Source organism: Nematolebias whitei, chromosome 21 (assembly GCF_014905685.2).
Source record: "Nematolebias whitei isolate Nwh7 chromosome 21, NemWhi1, whole genome shotgun sequence".
Classification (NCBI taxonomy): Eukaryota; Metazoa; Chordata; class Actinopteri; order Cyprinodontiformes; family Rivulidae; genus Nematolebias; species Nematolebias whitei.
The window spans coordinates 24,349,363-24,365,198 of record NC_056518.1 but is presented as its reverse complement, the minus strand read 5'-3'; the positions used below and the strand labels follow the sequence as shown (position 1 = coordinate 24,365,198).

At 38.3% G+C, this 15,836-nt stretch overlaps 1 protein-coding gene across 1 annotated transcript in view; it reads right to left on the bottom strand.

Moving 5' to 3' along the window:
- The window catches only part of alk (ALK receptor tyrosine kinase), a 241,592-nt gene that overhangs the window by 22,490 nt on the left and 203,266 nt on the right, over positions 1-15,836 (bottom strand). Inside the window, exons 12-17 of the mRNA XM_037695394.1 lie at positions 14,388-14,553; positions 12,361-12,508; positions 9,028-9,138; positions 7,711-7,852; positions 6,327-6,494; positions 5,500-5,598 (exon numbers count right to left, since the gene is read on the bottom strand). Coding sequence (XP_037551322.1) covers positions 5,500-5,598; positions 6,327-6,494; positions 7,711-7,852; positions 9,028-9,138; positions 12,361-12,508; positions 14,388-14,553 — 834 coding nt within the window. The remainder of the gene's footprint in view (positions 1-5,499; positions 5,599-6,326; positions 6,495-7,710; positions 7,853-9,027; positions 9,139-12,360; positions 12,509-14,387; positions 14,554-15,836) is intronic.

The following is a 15,836-nucleotide window of genomic DNA, read 5'->3' as shown; positions in this document are numbered from 1 at the left end:
ATTACTGTTTTTCTTATACATTTTATTGTTGGATGTAACTGGGACCCCGTGTACATAATTTCGCTCCACCACATGTACCACATGAGGTGCGAATGACAATAAAGAATCTCTGACTCTGACTCTGAGTCTCTGACTTATGTACATCATCCCTTCTCAAATAAATACATGATAAATCTGAGATTTCTCCTTGTGGAATAAAAGTTTAATGCTCTGATGTAGTTTACAGGAATTTATTCCAGTGAAATTATATTTCTCAGATCCTTTCCGTCATTTTTCGTCACTCAGTCCTCACATTTACGTAAACGCAGTGGGTTGAAGCTTAATGAACAACAAGCAGCGGATCGGGACTTTTAAACTCCTTTTCAGAGAAGACAAAATGTAGCTCAGTCTGGATGTCAGACGTGTGTCTTGAGTAAATGTTATCAAACTGAGGAAGATCTGGAACGAGTTGCAGACAAGAAATAATCCATTATTCAAACGACGCATTCGTAAGGAAAGCAGAAAACAGCTCAAAGTGCATCTGTGTACAGAATTCAAGACGACGTCTCTTAAAGTTATATTGTCACAGAAAGTTGCTGACGTCACTCTTCAGGCTGGCACAATGCCAAGTTTAGTTAGAAATAGTTTTGAATTATTCAGTTTGTGATTTAGGCCCTGAATCTACACCGAGAACATAGACTCAGAGATGTCAGCAGGAATCTCAAGTTGTCTAATATAATACGATTGGTTCACAACAGAGTTCTTTGGATTATTGATTTAATTAACCTGATTTTTTTTAGTCCCTTTGAGATACGACACCTGTTCCTGCCAGGGAGTTGTAGTCAAGAGATGCTGTATGCTTAAAAAAAAAAACAGAACATTAAAGTTTCATAGAAATGTAAGTAAAATTTAAAATGTTGCACAGGACGTACAGATTATGTCAATTCAACCCAACGCTGTTCAACAGTGACGTTTGTTATAACCAGGGGTGATTCTAGAAACTGCTCTTTAGGGGTTCTCAGCCCCCAGTGTTGACAATGACTTGTAGTTTGAATAACGCATGGCCACTGATATCCGAACTATTTGTAAAATGGCTGGGGTGGGGGAGAAAAATACGTCTGAGGATCCTCCCCAAGAAAGTATTTGAACAAAGTAGGTGCCATTTCCTGCATTCCAGTATATTTTAGTGGGTTGTTAAACATCTACGTTTACCTACATAATTAAATACTTGATTCAATAACTATTAGAGAGCAATGAGAAGTAGTGCTAAGCTAGTGGCGTGCAATACAGATGTGCTGGCTAAGATGCTACAGGCGTAGCCCTCCGCTTTACATTACATTAATTTGTTCAACTTTTATTTGTACAGGTTAGTCTCTTTGAATCATGAGGACGCATTTACGAGAAATCTGTTTTAGACAAAAAAAAAAAAAACACAAATGAGGTACAGACAACAATTAACAGTCCTTAAAAGCATTTAAAGCATATACATATAAATACATATAAAGCATGTACACAACCTAATAAACACTTTGCATAAAATATGTTTAGTTTTAACAGATCATAAACAAAAAATAAACTTATGCAACCAGAAGCTGCAACATAGCTATCTCTCTATTTAAAACACTCCAAACAAAGCACAACTAGTTTTAAGCATTAACCTTTAATTTAACCACTAAGTATCCTAATTATGACCCCCCCAAAAATGGAGGATTTACTTGCAGTTACCTTCGTACAGACGAAAATGTGGTACTTCCTGTTTATTACTTGTTAGAAAGCCCACATTGTTTATGTGTAGTTATCTTGTTTACTAAGTTCTGTTTAGTTCAATTCAATTCTGTTTATTTATATAGCGCCAAATCACAGTTATAGCTTGTTTCTAAGTTTCATAATCCTTATGCTCTTAAATGAATCACAGCTTTTCCGATGTTTGTGAACGCACCGCTCCGTGTGTATTGTGTAAACAGAACTTTGCGTTTGAGCATTTACCTGCACTTTCTTCATTTACTGCCGTGTGTATTGCCAGAAGAAACACAGCAAATAAATGAACCCTAAACTGGATATTGATGTTCTTTAATGGGGGTAACCCTCATACCTGCCACTTTAAACCAGTTAAGCTCCTGGAAAACACCAACCATCTCCTTTTTATCATTGCTGATTCTGCTGCTCATGCGGTCAGCTGCAGGGCTTTATCCAAATTTGACATTTTTCCAGACTTTGGAAATGAAATAAACAGTATTATGGCCTTCTAAACGCTCAAGCTAACACTGTCTGAATTATTTGTTCTCCACTGACGTTTAACCGCGTTTTCTGATAAATTTTCACGAAATCCCTATGACTGCCGAGCGCTTGTTTCACTTCAGGATAAATCGAGGTTGCAGATTGGTCAGTTGCTGACAATACTACTGGACTGATTGACAGGTGGCGTTGACATCCTGCTCGTGCAATAAAAAAAAAAATCATATTTTACCGACTCGTTTAAGACGGTTATCATTTATTCAAAATGTATTCAATATTTTGGTGAATTTAAGGTTTGAGAAATGAGTTTCTTTACAAAATCTTAATGATGGTTTCTTAATTTTTCAGGGGTGGCGAGTTCAAATTTAGGGGTGCTTCAGCACCCCCCAAAAGAGGCTAAAATCGCCACTGGTTATAGCTAAATGCATGTTCTTATGCAGGAAATATAGAAAAATAAAGGTTCTTTGCATCTTAAAGCTAATTCAAAACAGATTTTTTTTTAACAAATTAATGTTTTACAGAATAGCAGCAGTAGACGTTTTACACCTGCATAAAATTGCAGCAATGAGCAAGTTTGCACCAAAGAGTAACAAGTTTATGTTTATTTTTACATATAAAGCCAGATAAAACTGGACTGTAAAGGGCTGCATTAGTCACAAAGCTGCACGTTCTGCTCATTTAAATAGGCATGGATTTAAATCCACTCATTTGGAGCAAATTCTGATCTACAAAGGGCTTGGCAGAAGCCGAGCTCGGTCAGGGTTCAGGAGCAACGCGAGCTTTATATTTATGCAAACATTCGTCATTAGTGATGCCGTCGTGTTTGTTGGAGTCGTGATATTTGTGCGCGAGACCTCCGAACGTTGAATTTCACGAGCGTTCTCTGCAGTTTGTGCTCAGGATGTTTGCAGCTCAGCGAGTTGTTCAGCTGACCCCGATGGGTGGTGTTTGAACCAGAAACACAATCTGTGCTCAGATCTTTTTCTGGAACTAAATCTGCAGACTCGTCCCTTCCACAGGATTACAGCCTCCTGCCGCAAGTCGTTCACAGCAATATAAATTCTGTTTGGACATGAAGGGGCTAATTCTCCTAATTGTGCACAACAAAGAGCGGGGACACAGCAGCCTTATGTGAATTAGTGACGGCTCTGTGAGGAAAAAGCACGTGCTGTTTAGTAAGCAAAGCCAATGCACTCATCTGCAGAATCTATTTTCTCCCATGATTCTCTTATCTCTTGTAAGTACAAATACATAAATCTAAGCGAGAAACACTGGAAAGGTTTCTGAGGAAGAATACAAATGTCCCTAGTCCAGCTGCTCGCTGCATACTAATGAGTCCCGCTCTGCGTTCTGCATCTCTAAACGTGGCCATGTTGTCTGCAAATCCACGGCACTTTTTTGCACGAAAGAAGAAAATAATGACGGCTTCTCTGCTGGGTTTTACAAATATTTGTAGTGCAACCTGTCTGCACAACAGATGCAGTTTCACGGGGGGGGCGGTGGTCCTCTGAAAGAGGCACAAAAGAGAAGAGGCGTGCACAGAAACCTGAGTGAACTTGGTGTTCATGCGTTTAAGGTTTGCAACAATCAAACAGTGGATTTAATGAGCAGTGTGTCCACACTTACTGTCAAACTTCAGGAAAACTTTTAGCTTCTTCATATTTTCTTCTCAAGCAGACAAACTGTTTTCTAATTTTTATTAAAGCGGTCTGAAGTTATCAAGAAGGTCTTTTAAAAGCGTTTTCCCACTCATTCTCTCTAGTTTTTGAAACCTATTACAACACGTTGCACCGTGCACATTCAGAAATAATGAGACGTGGACAAAGATGAAGTGTTTGGCCTAAAAGCAGATGTTTAGTGTCTAAAGCCACTAAGAAACAGGAAGTAATCCACTAAAGATCTGACAGAACCTGAGATGCATCATCTCTTACTGTATGTAAGATTTGCACTTTAAAACACTACAATCCTATTTTCTGTCTGTCCAACTGTGTTCTCTGTATATTTTTAGATTCAAATGAAGAAATGGAAACAAAATGGGTGTTTGTGACAACCAGCTGGCAACTAATTTAAAATTAATCCTGTGTCAAGAAATTTAAAGGACACTTCGGAAAATCTGATTAGGACTTTTGCACATGTTGTAACACTGTAAACCAGATGACTGAAGTTTTTATTTTTTTATTTTTTATTAAACTATGTCTCAATAAATCATGTACAGAGCTCAGAGTTTAACCATTTGCATTCTGGGAAGACGTTACCACACAAATAACGTTTATTTTAATTATTTATTTTCCTTTTTTGTCGTCATTACCGTCCTATTAAGAGAAAGTTGTAAAAACAAATTTGTCAGTTCATCATTTTATTTATTTATTTATTTTTTACAAAAATCATTGGGTTCTGTGTGTTTTTACACCAAACAATCAGCTGATAGACACCGATCAGGTGGATGTTTTGCACATTTTATTTTAAAAGAATCATTGATTATTGATTGCGCACATAATCAGCCTTAAGAACTGGACTGTGAAGACACATTTACTCAAACTAAAGTTGATTAATTATCAGAGAAAACTTTCAAAGAGCTCGAACACAGCAGGTTTTCCAGAATGAAGCTCTTGTAAAAACCATTAGCTAGATCACTTGTGGCTTGACATGCGCTAAAGTTCAACTAAATAAAAATACGAGTCAAACAAGTTGACTTTTGCCTTTGGAGCTCAGTGAGTGTTGACGTGATACTTGTGTGGTAGTTTTCCTCCTCAAAGCTAACTTCAAGGCATGTTGAATCGTTTCTTACATGATTACCACGAGGAGCTGTTTCTTTTTTATATTTCTGAAGTTAATTAAGGACTTCTGGTCAAAACGCATCCTCTCCTCAGTTTCAAGCAGCATCAACAGCAGCAGATAAACTACTGGACAAATCTGTGTTTTATGTCTTTTTGTAGGAAATCGCTGACCGAATTTATAATCTACTTTTGATTCTTTTATATGTCTTTCCCGAGGCTTTCCCTCTTCATTCTTTTGTTTTGATCTGATTTAAAAGAAGAAAAAAAATCTCCTAAATTGGCAGAAAACGGGAGGAAAATTCCCGTCCTCAGATGATGAATGCCGGTTAAGGTCAACAAATGATGAATCACCGACGGCAGCTAATTCTTTTTAAATAAACTCATCTTTTGGTCACATCTGTGATTGCTCTCAAATCTCCAGTAATAGAAAAGTAAAAACATCACTCTCTGTAGTAAAAACAAATCAAACTGACTCATCTGTATTTTAAAGCCCCGCCTCAGACGTTACCTTTCAGAGGGTAAAGGAAGGGCTCGCCGTCTGGGCCGAGGAAGGACGTCCCATCATCACCATCAGTTTTTGGGTTGTCATACAGGGAGGTGTTACCGCCTGGAAACACGGACAATAACTTTAACGCACGTGGTCGGTTCATGTTGTCAATCACACGCGACATTCATTGTTTATCCTCCATGATTTTATGTTTTAAGACTCTCGTTTGGATTAAAAGAAAAAGATGTTGGATTAATCCATTTTTCACAAGTGAGCATTTCTTTAAGGCTGCAGCTACAAGCTGGTTTCTCATCATCACATGATCTTACTGTATAAGTTTTGTATGCATTCCTTCAAGGAATATTTTTGACCTTAAGTTAAATAAATTAAAAAAAAGACAATCAGTGATTTATACATGATTTATTAGTTTAAAAAGTGACATGATTCAGTCAGATCGATCTGTAAGATCATCTTTTTTATTTAGAACATGTCAAGCCTGACAAAACCGAACAAGAAATGGAAAAATAAAATGTTCAGTTTAAAGCAGTTTTTTAAAATAAAAATTTAAAAGGCTGAAATATTTATCATACCAGTACCACTTTATATAAAGAGCACTTAAACAGCAACAAGGCCAACCAAAGTGGTGCACAGCAGAACAAACAAAGCACACAGCAACACATAAAATAAAGTAAAATAATTTTAAAAAGGTATGTTTTTTTCATAAGATTTTATAATATTATAATATATAATATTTTATATTATATTTCGATATCTTTTCACAGCAAAAACCCTTCATGTGAAGCTTGGTGCACTCAAGGCAGGTATTTAATGGACTTTTTGTGACTAACCTCTGTAGCCTCCGCCGCCGCCGCCCGACATGCATCCGCCCCCGCCGCCCCCGAAGCCACCGCGGGTCTGCCAGAACTTCTGACAGGCCTGCCCCCCCTGGCCCCCCAGCACCAGGGGTCTGCCACCCTGGCTGACAGGAGCGCTGTCGTTCCAACCTCCACCTCCACCTGTCACCAGAGCACATTTCATTTCTTTTCACGAGGCAAGAAACACACACCAGTGAAAACACAGGACGTTAAAAGATCTTGTATACGAGACCAGTGACCAGGTGGGTCTGAGCAGCATTTTTATTCCACCAATTAACAAACGATCACCTTGATTTGTTTAAAAGTGTTAAAAAGGAGATTTTAAAAAAAGATTTGACCTGAAAGAAAACAGGAAGAGCTCAAATCATCTGCTGCAGTCTGAGTGAAACACGACTCAGAAACAGGGATTTATTGGGGTTTTGCTGGAGGTGTCAGTAAACACGGCCTTCCTGAAAGCCAACGCTGCGTTAGATATTTTCACACCTTGCCACTTTTGTGCAGAACAGTTGTTTACTTTGTTTACGCCACAGTCGAACGTCTGCTAACTACGTGCGCTGAGGCGGCTGGAAACAACAAGTACTGACAGTAAACCTGAGGAGGAACAGAAGCAAAGAAACTCAAGGAAGTGTTTTTATTCTGGAGGATATATGAGAATATATGCATGAGTCAGAACACCTCCTGGTGGATTTGCAGCAGGACGCATTAGCAGCTTCAGCGCTCGTTGTTTGGTTGAGAAAGTAGCGACAAAGTAAACAACAGTCTCACTTTAAAGCGAGGAGGTGTAAAAATATGTAATGCGGCATCTGTTTTGAAGGCTACGTGAGCAGATTCACTTTAAATCAGCCGCCTGAGTTTGTCAGATCTTCCAAAATGAGATTTACTGCAAGTAAGACACTGACTAATCAGTGCTACTCCACACAACCTCATTCAAAATGAATCACATTAAACAGATTTTGAGATTTCACCACCCGCCGTAACAAAAATAAAGAATCAACACTTCCCCGCTGTCTGAGCTTCTGTGGGACTAAATTTGCTTCCAAATTAAATAAATCAGTTCAATCTTAACGTTAAAGTCTTGATTTGTCCTTCTATTTGATCTGTGACAGGTTTTTAGGCCACTTTTTGATCCCGATATGAAATCTGGTCCCTTTCAGATAAAATTAACAGAAAGTTAAGAAACATTTCTTTTTGTTGTCTTCATGAACCAGGAAGTGAAAAACATCAAATTATTTCTGCCTGCATGAGCAGAAAGCAACATTTAGAGGTGGAATGTAACAGGAAATTTTATTTGATTTAAAACGTTTTCAGGAAATGTTTCTTTCTCCAATGTTTCCCTGACAGCTGCGTTGTTGTGTACCTGCGGCGTGAGACTTCCCGTTGCGTCCTGGTTGGCTGAGGTCGTAGTCCATCTGCTCCAGCTGGGTCTCTGATTGGCTGCTGTAGCCCAGACCACCGCCGCCGGCAGCGATGATGAGAGGGATGTACACGCCCCTGTCCACCTGAGGCAGCAGCATCAACTGGGTTGTTATAAAATGCTACAGTAGATTATCAAAAAAAAAAAAAAAAAATCTCTGCTACGTTTAAACACAAATTTTCTTTAATAAAATCTTTTAACAAGGAACATGGATTTACCAGAGTCAGTCTTACATTTCCAGTTTTAATCAAAGTTTTTCAATCATTTTGGCACACAGTGAATAAAGTAATGTTTAATGTTAAACTAGTAAATTTGTTTAAACTCCCCATCATAAAAAAGCTAAAAGCCTAATTGCTTCAGTTAACTCATAGAAAAGCAACAAAGTGAACTTTATTTTCTTAAATCAGCTTCCAGAACCACAGCTGCAGACGGGCTGTTCTTGTCTCTTTATATCTAATTTTATTCATTAAGAAACTGGGATTGTTATCTTCAAACAAAACAGTTCATTTTTGGATCAAGTAACATTTTAGAATAAACTACAATTTTACACCGAATCCTAATTCAGGGATTTATTTTACCGATGTTTGAACATTAAACAAACTGAGTACTTACCGTGGGGTTTAAAATAAATACAATTATGCATGATGAGGTGTAATTAATCAGGTTGAGAAATGTCAAACAGAGTCATGGGAGAATGAAATGTATTGTTAAAAAATTAAAGATGTTATAATTAGTTAATTATCATGCAGGCTGCAGGATTCAATTAGCTCATAAATATTACAGTAATTGTGTTTAATGGCGATATGAGCGCAGCTCTGGTCAGTTCAGTACATTTTATTAGGACTTTTATACAACAATAAATAAAAATACACACTAAAGCTGAAAGTGATATTTTTTCAGGAGATCCTTAAACAGAAAATGCTCAAACAGTATAAAAATCCTATATTTTTTGTAGTCTAACCCAACTTTACAGGACAACTTTGCAGAAACTAGCTAACAAACATGTTTTTGAAACAGGCGAATATACATTTCAGTACATTCATAACTACAAATATATATTTTTTATGCATCAATCCTTTAAGTAAAGAGTCTGTGAACTGATAAACCTTATTGTAATACTGGAGAGCTCTGGCTGTGAAGGAACTTTTTTTATATTTTACTGCAGAATGTCTCAGGAACTTGCCGCGAGAGCTGCTTCTAAATGTCCGGTCTAATGTCGGGAGAAGAACAACAGTGCTGCAGGGCTTCTTCCCATCTTACCTTGAACACATACGTCGCTCCTCCACCTCCTCCTCCGCCTCCCTTCACTTGACTTGTGTTCACCGTCGGGCCGCTCTGCTCCAGGCAGATTTTATTCAGGACGGCGTTGGACTGCAAGCGAGGAGAAAGATGTCAGATTGCAGAAGAATTTCTCCTCATGGATGTCAGATGGATGCATCAAGCCTGAGCGGCTGCTCCGAGTTCAAGAGTTTAGCATCAAAACAGCAGAAACACTCGCACAGTGACGGGGTGATTTTAGTTTTTACTAATCTCATCGTGAATTAATCGGACAGTCGCAGGACTGACGCCTGACAAAAACAGCAGGCGTGTTTCGTCACTTGGGCTGCTGGCTGGAAGAGTCAAAAAGGATTTGCAGAAAAGGATGATTTCCTGCTCAGCCCTACATGAAGGCGTTTTGCTGCTCATCTTTTTGTTGTTGCACTCCGTTCCCAGGAGTCACGGCCTCTTTATGAAAATGAAGCAGGACGTTTTGTTGGCGCACGATGTCAGAAGCAGGGACTCTTCCCCAGCTGAGATTGCATAAATTGATGTGCCTGCCTTGTGTGTGCTATCATGCTGAACAGCCTGGAGCCAGTCCTACTTGGAGAGCAAGGAGGCAGAAGTTTGTTTCTCTCGCTCCGTCTGAGCTGAAACTCCCCGATCTGTCTGAGCTGAAACTCTAAAGGGCCTTAAAGAGAGGACGAGGAGGAAGGCTGACTCTGATTGACAGGCGGAGACGCTGAAAAGCAGCGTGTTCAAATGATTTCGGTCTCAATCTTCCCCCCTCTCAGCTCACTCTGCTGTTGCTTCTTCTCACGTTTTAAAGCTAAATTTGTGTCTCGGAGGGGGAAGAGAGCAACACAACCGAGATGTGTGCATTCTGTCATCATCTCTGAAGGGAATATCCAGGTGAGGTGTTGGGAGTTTAAACGGTTCGGTTAAACTTTGCGACTCCCTCTGTGATGTCTGTGCAGAGCACCTCTGCAGCGATAAAAAGTAAGGACTGGATGGCAGCAGACAGGACCCCGTCTTTAAAACACAAACCAGGCAGGTGGGAATACGGAGACGAAACACGAACACGGCTCGCCAGTAACAACCCACAAACCCAATTTACAGGTTCTGAGGGGAACCAGCTGCACAAGACGCCACCGTCTCGCCCCCAAATGAGCTAAATAGCTCATAAACTGAAACAAAGAACTTGGCAGCTGCCCCAACATTCATGACATCATCTACTGGAGCACAATTTTGGAACGAAGATGAGCAGATTAGGACCAGGTTTCAGTTTTAAGATGTTATTTTGCTATTTTTGTATTTATTTAACCAAAGTTTAAGATCAGTCAGTTTGTCATTGGCTACTTCAACCAACTGGTCAACGTTCTGAAGTTGAAATAAATGATCTCCTCTAATAACATTAAAATATAGCTAACCGTTTTCTGTTATTGTGTGAAAGGCCTTTGAAATGATGTCCGTGTTTCTGAGTTGCGAATCTGCTCAAATAAGCTTCGACTCGTCACAAGCAGAAATCTCGTGTTTGTTCGTTCTCACCAAGTTCAGCTTCACAAATGAGAAAATTTGAAAACAAACGTTGCAGAGAGAAGAAGGAGGAAACAATGTTTTGCTGTAATGAGCAGAGATAAGTTCAGAGAAAAATGATGCAAAGTTGAATAAAAAGAAGACTCTCCAAAAACACAGGAGGTTGTTGCCCTGAGAGAAGAATTAACTCGTTAAAATACCATCAAAGTTTGGAACAAAACATGTTTATTAAAGCTGAAAAGATTTATTCTTCATGGGGATGATCTTTAACAAAATAACTCGTTTTCTTTATAGTGTGAATGTTTATGAAGCGTTCATATTATTGTGATGTCGCAATTCTCATTGCACAATTTTTGTGCGATTTCATCAAATCATAAATCAAAACATTCAGCTCCATCAGGAGAAGGATGCTATGACTTTTGGTGATGGTGCAACTTTAGCTTTTTGAAATATTTAGCCTTTTCTGTCACTTTTTCTCTCAAAGAAAATGAATTTTCCATCCTTCATATCTTTAGATCTGTTTACAACTTTTTATCGCTCCTTTCACATTTTGTTCCCGTTCAGCTTCTTTCAACGTCCATCTACAAATCTAAACTTTTGTCAGCCATTTTCAGATCATTTTAGCTGTTTTGTGCTCCTTCTAGTTTCCTTCTGCTAACCACAACATTTTTGTGTTTCTTTTAACTTATGTCTGCTAATTTCAGCTTGATATGCTCCTTTCAGCTTATTCCTGCAAGTTTCAGCTTATTCTGCTATTTCAGCTATGATTTTGCCATTTTATGCTAATTTTAGCTTTTTCAGCTAATTCCACATATTTTGCACTCATTTAAACGTTTTCAGCCTAATTCAGCAAAAGTGGGCTCTCTCCACTTCCGTCTTGCAATTTAAAGTTCTTTCTGCCTTTTTAGCTACTTTTCAGCTGCTTTTTCTTTTTTGCTACTTTCAGCTTTTTTTTTTCAGATTATTTACACTTTTTTGTGCTAATTTCTGTTTCTTTCAGCTGAATTGGGCAAGCATGTCTTCCTTCTACTTATGCTATTTTAAGCTTGTTCTACCTTTTCAGTTACCTTGTTAGCATTTCTAAGTTAATTTCAGCTGTTTTCAGATAAATTAAAGTTTTCATAATTCTCAGCTCCTTTCAGCCTAATTAACTTCATTATGCTAATTTAAGCTTGTTATGCTTGTTTCAGCTTTTTTTTGCTTGTTTCAGCTTTTTCTACTTTTTTCAGCTACTAAGCTGTTTTTATGCCAATTTTTGCATTTTCAGCTAATTCCACATTTTTGGAGCTCATTTCGGCTCTTTCCACTTCCTTCTGTGTTTCAGCTTCTTTCTGTATTTTTAGCTACTTTTTGGCTATTTTTTAATTGTAATTTTAGCTTTTTTTTTTTTTTTAGCCAACTTCCCAAGTTGTGTGTTCATTTAAACCTAATTACGCAAATGTGCATTTTTTTCTGGTTTCTTATGCCAACTTGGGCTTGTTCTTCCATTTCAGCTACATTTAAGCATGTTTTTAGTTAATTTTAGCTGTTTTTCAGCAGGTTCTTCAGCAATAATCACTCATACTGCATTTTTGCAGGAAATTCAATTCCTCTAGTTTTTTTTAAAAATATCTTCTGAACCTTTTAATCTGTCCTGTTTGTGTTCCTTTGTCGTTTTATCCTCCATGGTATTAGTTGTAGCATACATGCAGACACAAAACACATGAATCTCATCAGCTATGGTTTTGTTTGTAGCGTTGAACATTTTTGCTGCAGCTGAACATCTACTAAAAGCCGATGCGCAGAGCTGTGGTGACTCACGTTGGGGCAGGCATCTTCTCCTTGTTGTCCCACCAGGATGTGAAGCAGATCCCCCCTCCTGAGCAGGAAGTCCCCCGTGATGTAGACGCCGTGCGACCTGCTCATGGCCGTCACGCTTCGCCCGCCGGCCGCACCGTAGGCCGTGATCCTGAGGTTCAACACACACACGCTCAAAGTCAAAGATGTCAGAGAATCATGCTGGTGGTTTTCATCAAAGTAGATTCCAGGCTTGTTCAGAACCCCATCATATTCATTAGTGACAACTAAAATAATTTACTAACACTAAAGCGCACGTTACTCAGAGACTCTGATCAGTTTTTGACTTCTGCACATCTTCGAGGCTGAAAACACAAAACGTCACGCTGCAGTCTCACAAACACTAAATATACTTTTCTGGGAGAGTACACTAAAATAAAAAGTCAAAGTGCTTTTTTTTCTTGTTATCTTAAGATATGTTGTTACTCTCATAATAAAGATATATATATATATATATATATATATATATATATATATATATATATATATATTTAATTATCTTAATATGTAGATACTGATTAGTTTAAATCCTGAGACTATGCTGGTTTTCTCATGACAACTAGTTCTGCTTGATTTATAAATGACTGTTTCCTCAAGACAGAGTTAATTACTTTAATATAAAACACTTGTTTTTGACAAAACGATTCTTGTTTTTAAGATATTAATGCAAATGTTTCACAGTCATACTTGTTTTAAAATAATTCACATCATAAGATAATTAAATATCCATTTAGTGATGGTTTCCGTGTGTTTGTTAGCTCAATATTTCAAGATATTAGCATCTGTTGAGATAAAGGTGTTAATTTTCAGGAGATAAAATTATCTCAACCTGAGATAACAAAAAGAGTTTCACAAAGTTTATATTGTCTTAAAATAAGGTTGCTTGTTTTGTTGAAACAAGTTTTCATCTTGAGAAAATGCTTCCTTTAATCAAGATTATCTCTTCTTGAGATTATGCTTTTTCCCCAAAGTCATTAATTTCATTATAGAGATAATTGTTTTTCCAGAGATAATATATCTAATTACCCTGACATTATAAAACTCGCTTACACTAGATAATTATTTTCAGTTATTTTAACTAGAAAAGCTCTTTTTTTTGACTAGTAGAAATAATCTCAAGTTCAACGAAGCTTCTTCAGAAATCAGAACGTCTGAAAATTGACCAACAGTCCGTCACATATAGACCATCATGACACTGAGCAATAAAGAATAGTCACGTTAAATGAATTACATCAGGTACGACCGTCGGCTCTCAGAGTTTTTTTATTTGATGTTGGAGTACATTAGCTACCTCAGCTGTTTGCATGATGACCTTAGGGAGCACATATTCATCTCTGTGGCCGTTTGTCAGCTTCAAATGCAGACCCCGGCAGTCAAACGGGTCCACATCAAACCCGGTTGAGGCGTTTGTGTGTTTTCTAAAGCTTTAAAAGCACACTGTCGGGAATTTTATGGCTCAGAGTTTTGTGCGAAGCTTGTTTTGTTATGTGGACGTGGGAGGCTTGCAGTTTCCAGAGACATTTTCGTTCGGTGTCAAACCCAAGTTTAAATGCCTCATGAGTGCCCACAGGAGGAATGTCGATCTCTGTAAAAGACTGCAACGATAAAATGGCACACTGAGAGTTAACACTATTTTTCCACGTTCTAAAGTACTATCACAGTCACAGAAGTGGATGGTTAGGGATTTTAGATTCAGGTGTTATTGCTGCGCTGACTTTAGAGTTGATTCGTTCTGCAAGAATCTGGAATTTTTCCTCTGTAGAGGACTGAAGCGCAGCGTTGTAGAGGTGGGCGTTAGTCTGGTTTGCTGTAAAAAATATGAGCTGCACAGAGGTCAAGTGTGTGCTGTAAACTAAAGCTGTTAAAAGCTCATCAGCTCAAGTGTTTGAGCCTTCTGACTGGCCGGGCATCGCACGAGGCCCTTGAGGAAAATCCAAACCATTCCAGTGTAAATTAGTTGCATAAATCCCTGTTAAAGGCAGCAATCCTACCTGTAGGTGCCGGTTTCTGGGACCCGCCACATCTGAACGCCTTTGAAGGGCCCCCGGGTGCCGACTGTCACGTTGACGTTGCTACTTCTGTAGGAGTTGAGGCATTGAGTGGGAGTCGGGCCCTCGGGACCCACAGCCCCACAGGTGTGAAAAATCCATTTTTTGGCTGCGTATAAAGAAAAAATAAGCGTATTTTATTTTGGTAGAGCACACACTGCTGAGTAAAAGACTTAAAAACGATGGGCTGGCTGACTTTCAGAGCAGAACACACACTTTGACTCGTATGTCATTCATTTCAGTTCAACATTTCTAACAGCTCGGCAGCAAAAACTAGAGCTTAAATCTGAAAGCTCCTCATGTGACAGGCTACGATTATCATGTTCCTACCAGCAGCAAAGGTGTGGCGACAGGCTCAAAGATGACGGACAAGGAAGAGGAACGTCTCTTCATCATTAATTTGAACGGAATTGTCTGAAGGGTCTCAATTCAAACCTTAAACTCACAGTAAAAACAAATTACACCCTTCCCAAAAGACATAAAACCTCCGAAGAATTACACGGGTCGTGTTACAGTGTATCAAATAAAAACTAAACAAATCCAAGACACAAAAGGAGAGAATTAAAAACTAGAGAAATCAAATTTCCTTCGAAAATGCAGTGAAGGTGCTTGTATTGACTTTGCTGAAAGCTTGAAATACACCAAGTAGAATGAAGCTGAAAGTAGCACATAAAAGCTGAATTTGTTTAAAAAGTAACCAAGAGCAGATGAACACTGAAAGTAGCAAAAACCTGCTAATATTAGCATGAATAAAAAAAAAGCTGAAAGTAATGTAAAAAGCCATAATTGGCAAAAAAAAGTAAAAAAAAAATTGTTCATCTAATTGCAGATTATTTTTAAAGCTTAACTGAGCCTAAAATGACTAAAATTGTCAGGGGAATTTTGATCAAGGTTTATGGATGTTTTTAACTACTATGTCTGAGAATGTTAAATGCCCATGAACCATGTGTTTGAGTTAGCAGAGAGTTCTTTTCTCACTCAGAAAGAAATGATAGAGGGGCTGATTTGATACTGCACATGCAGCTGGATGGCCAAGGACACCAGTCTGCCTGTGAGCTGATAAGCTTATAAAAACAAGTCTAGCACGCTGCCCGTGGCAGATTCTCGTGACTGGGCTCCATGCATGTAGGACTTCTGTACATCTGTGTCACCTGTTGTGAAAATCTGTCCTTGCAAATAAAACCAGTTAAAAAATCTTCTTGTGTCCTCGAGTGTGACTTTTTTGAATAAGTAAAATGAATAGAGGATATTTTTATCCAACAAAAATGATCAGAAAATCAGATGAAAGTAGCTAAAAAAAAAAAAAATTTTTTTTGGAAGGTATCCAAAAAGCTGAAATTAGCAGAGAGATTGCTGATATGTAGATTGGAAAACAGAAAAAAAAAAGCTTAA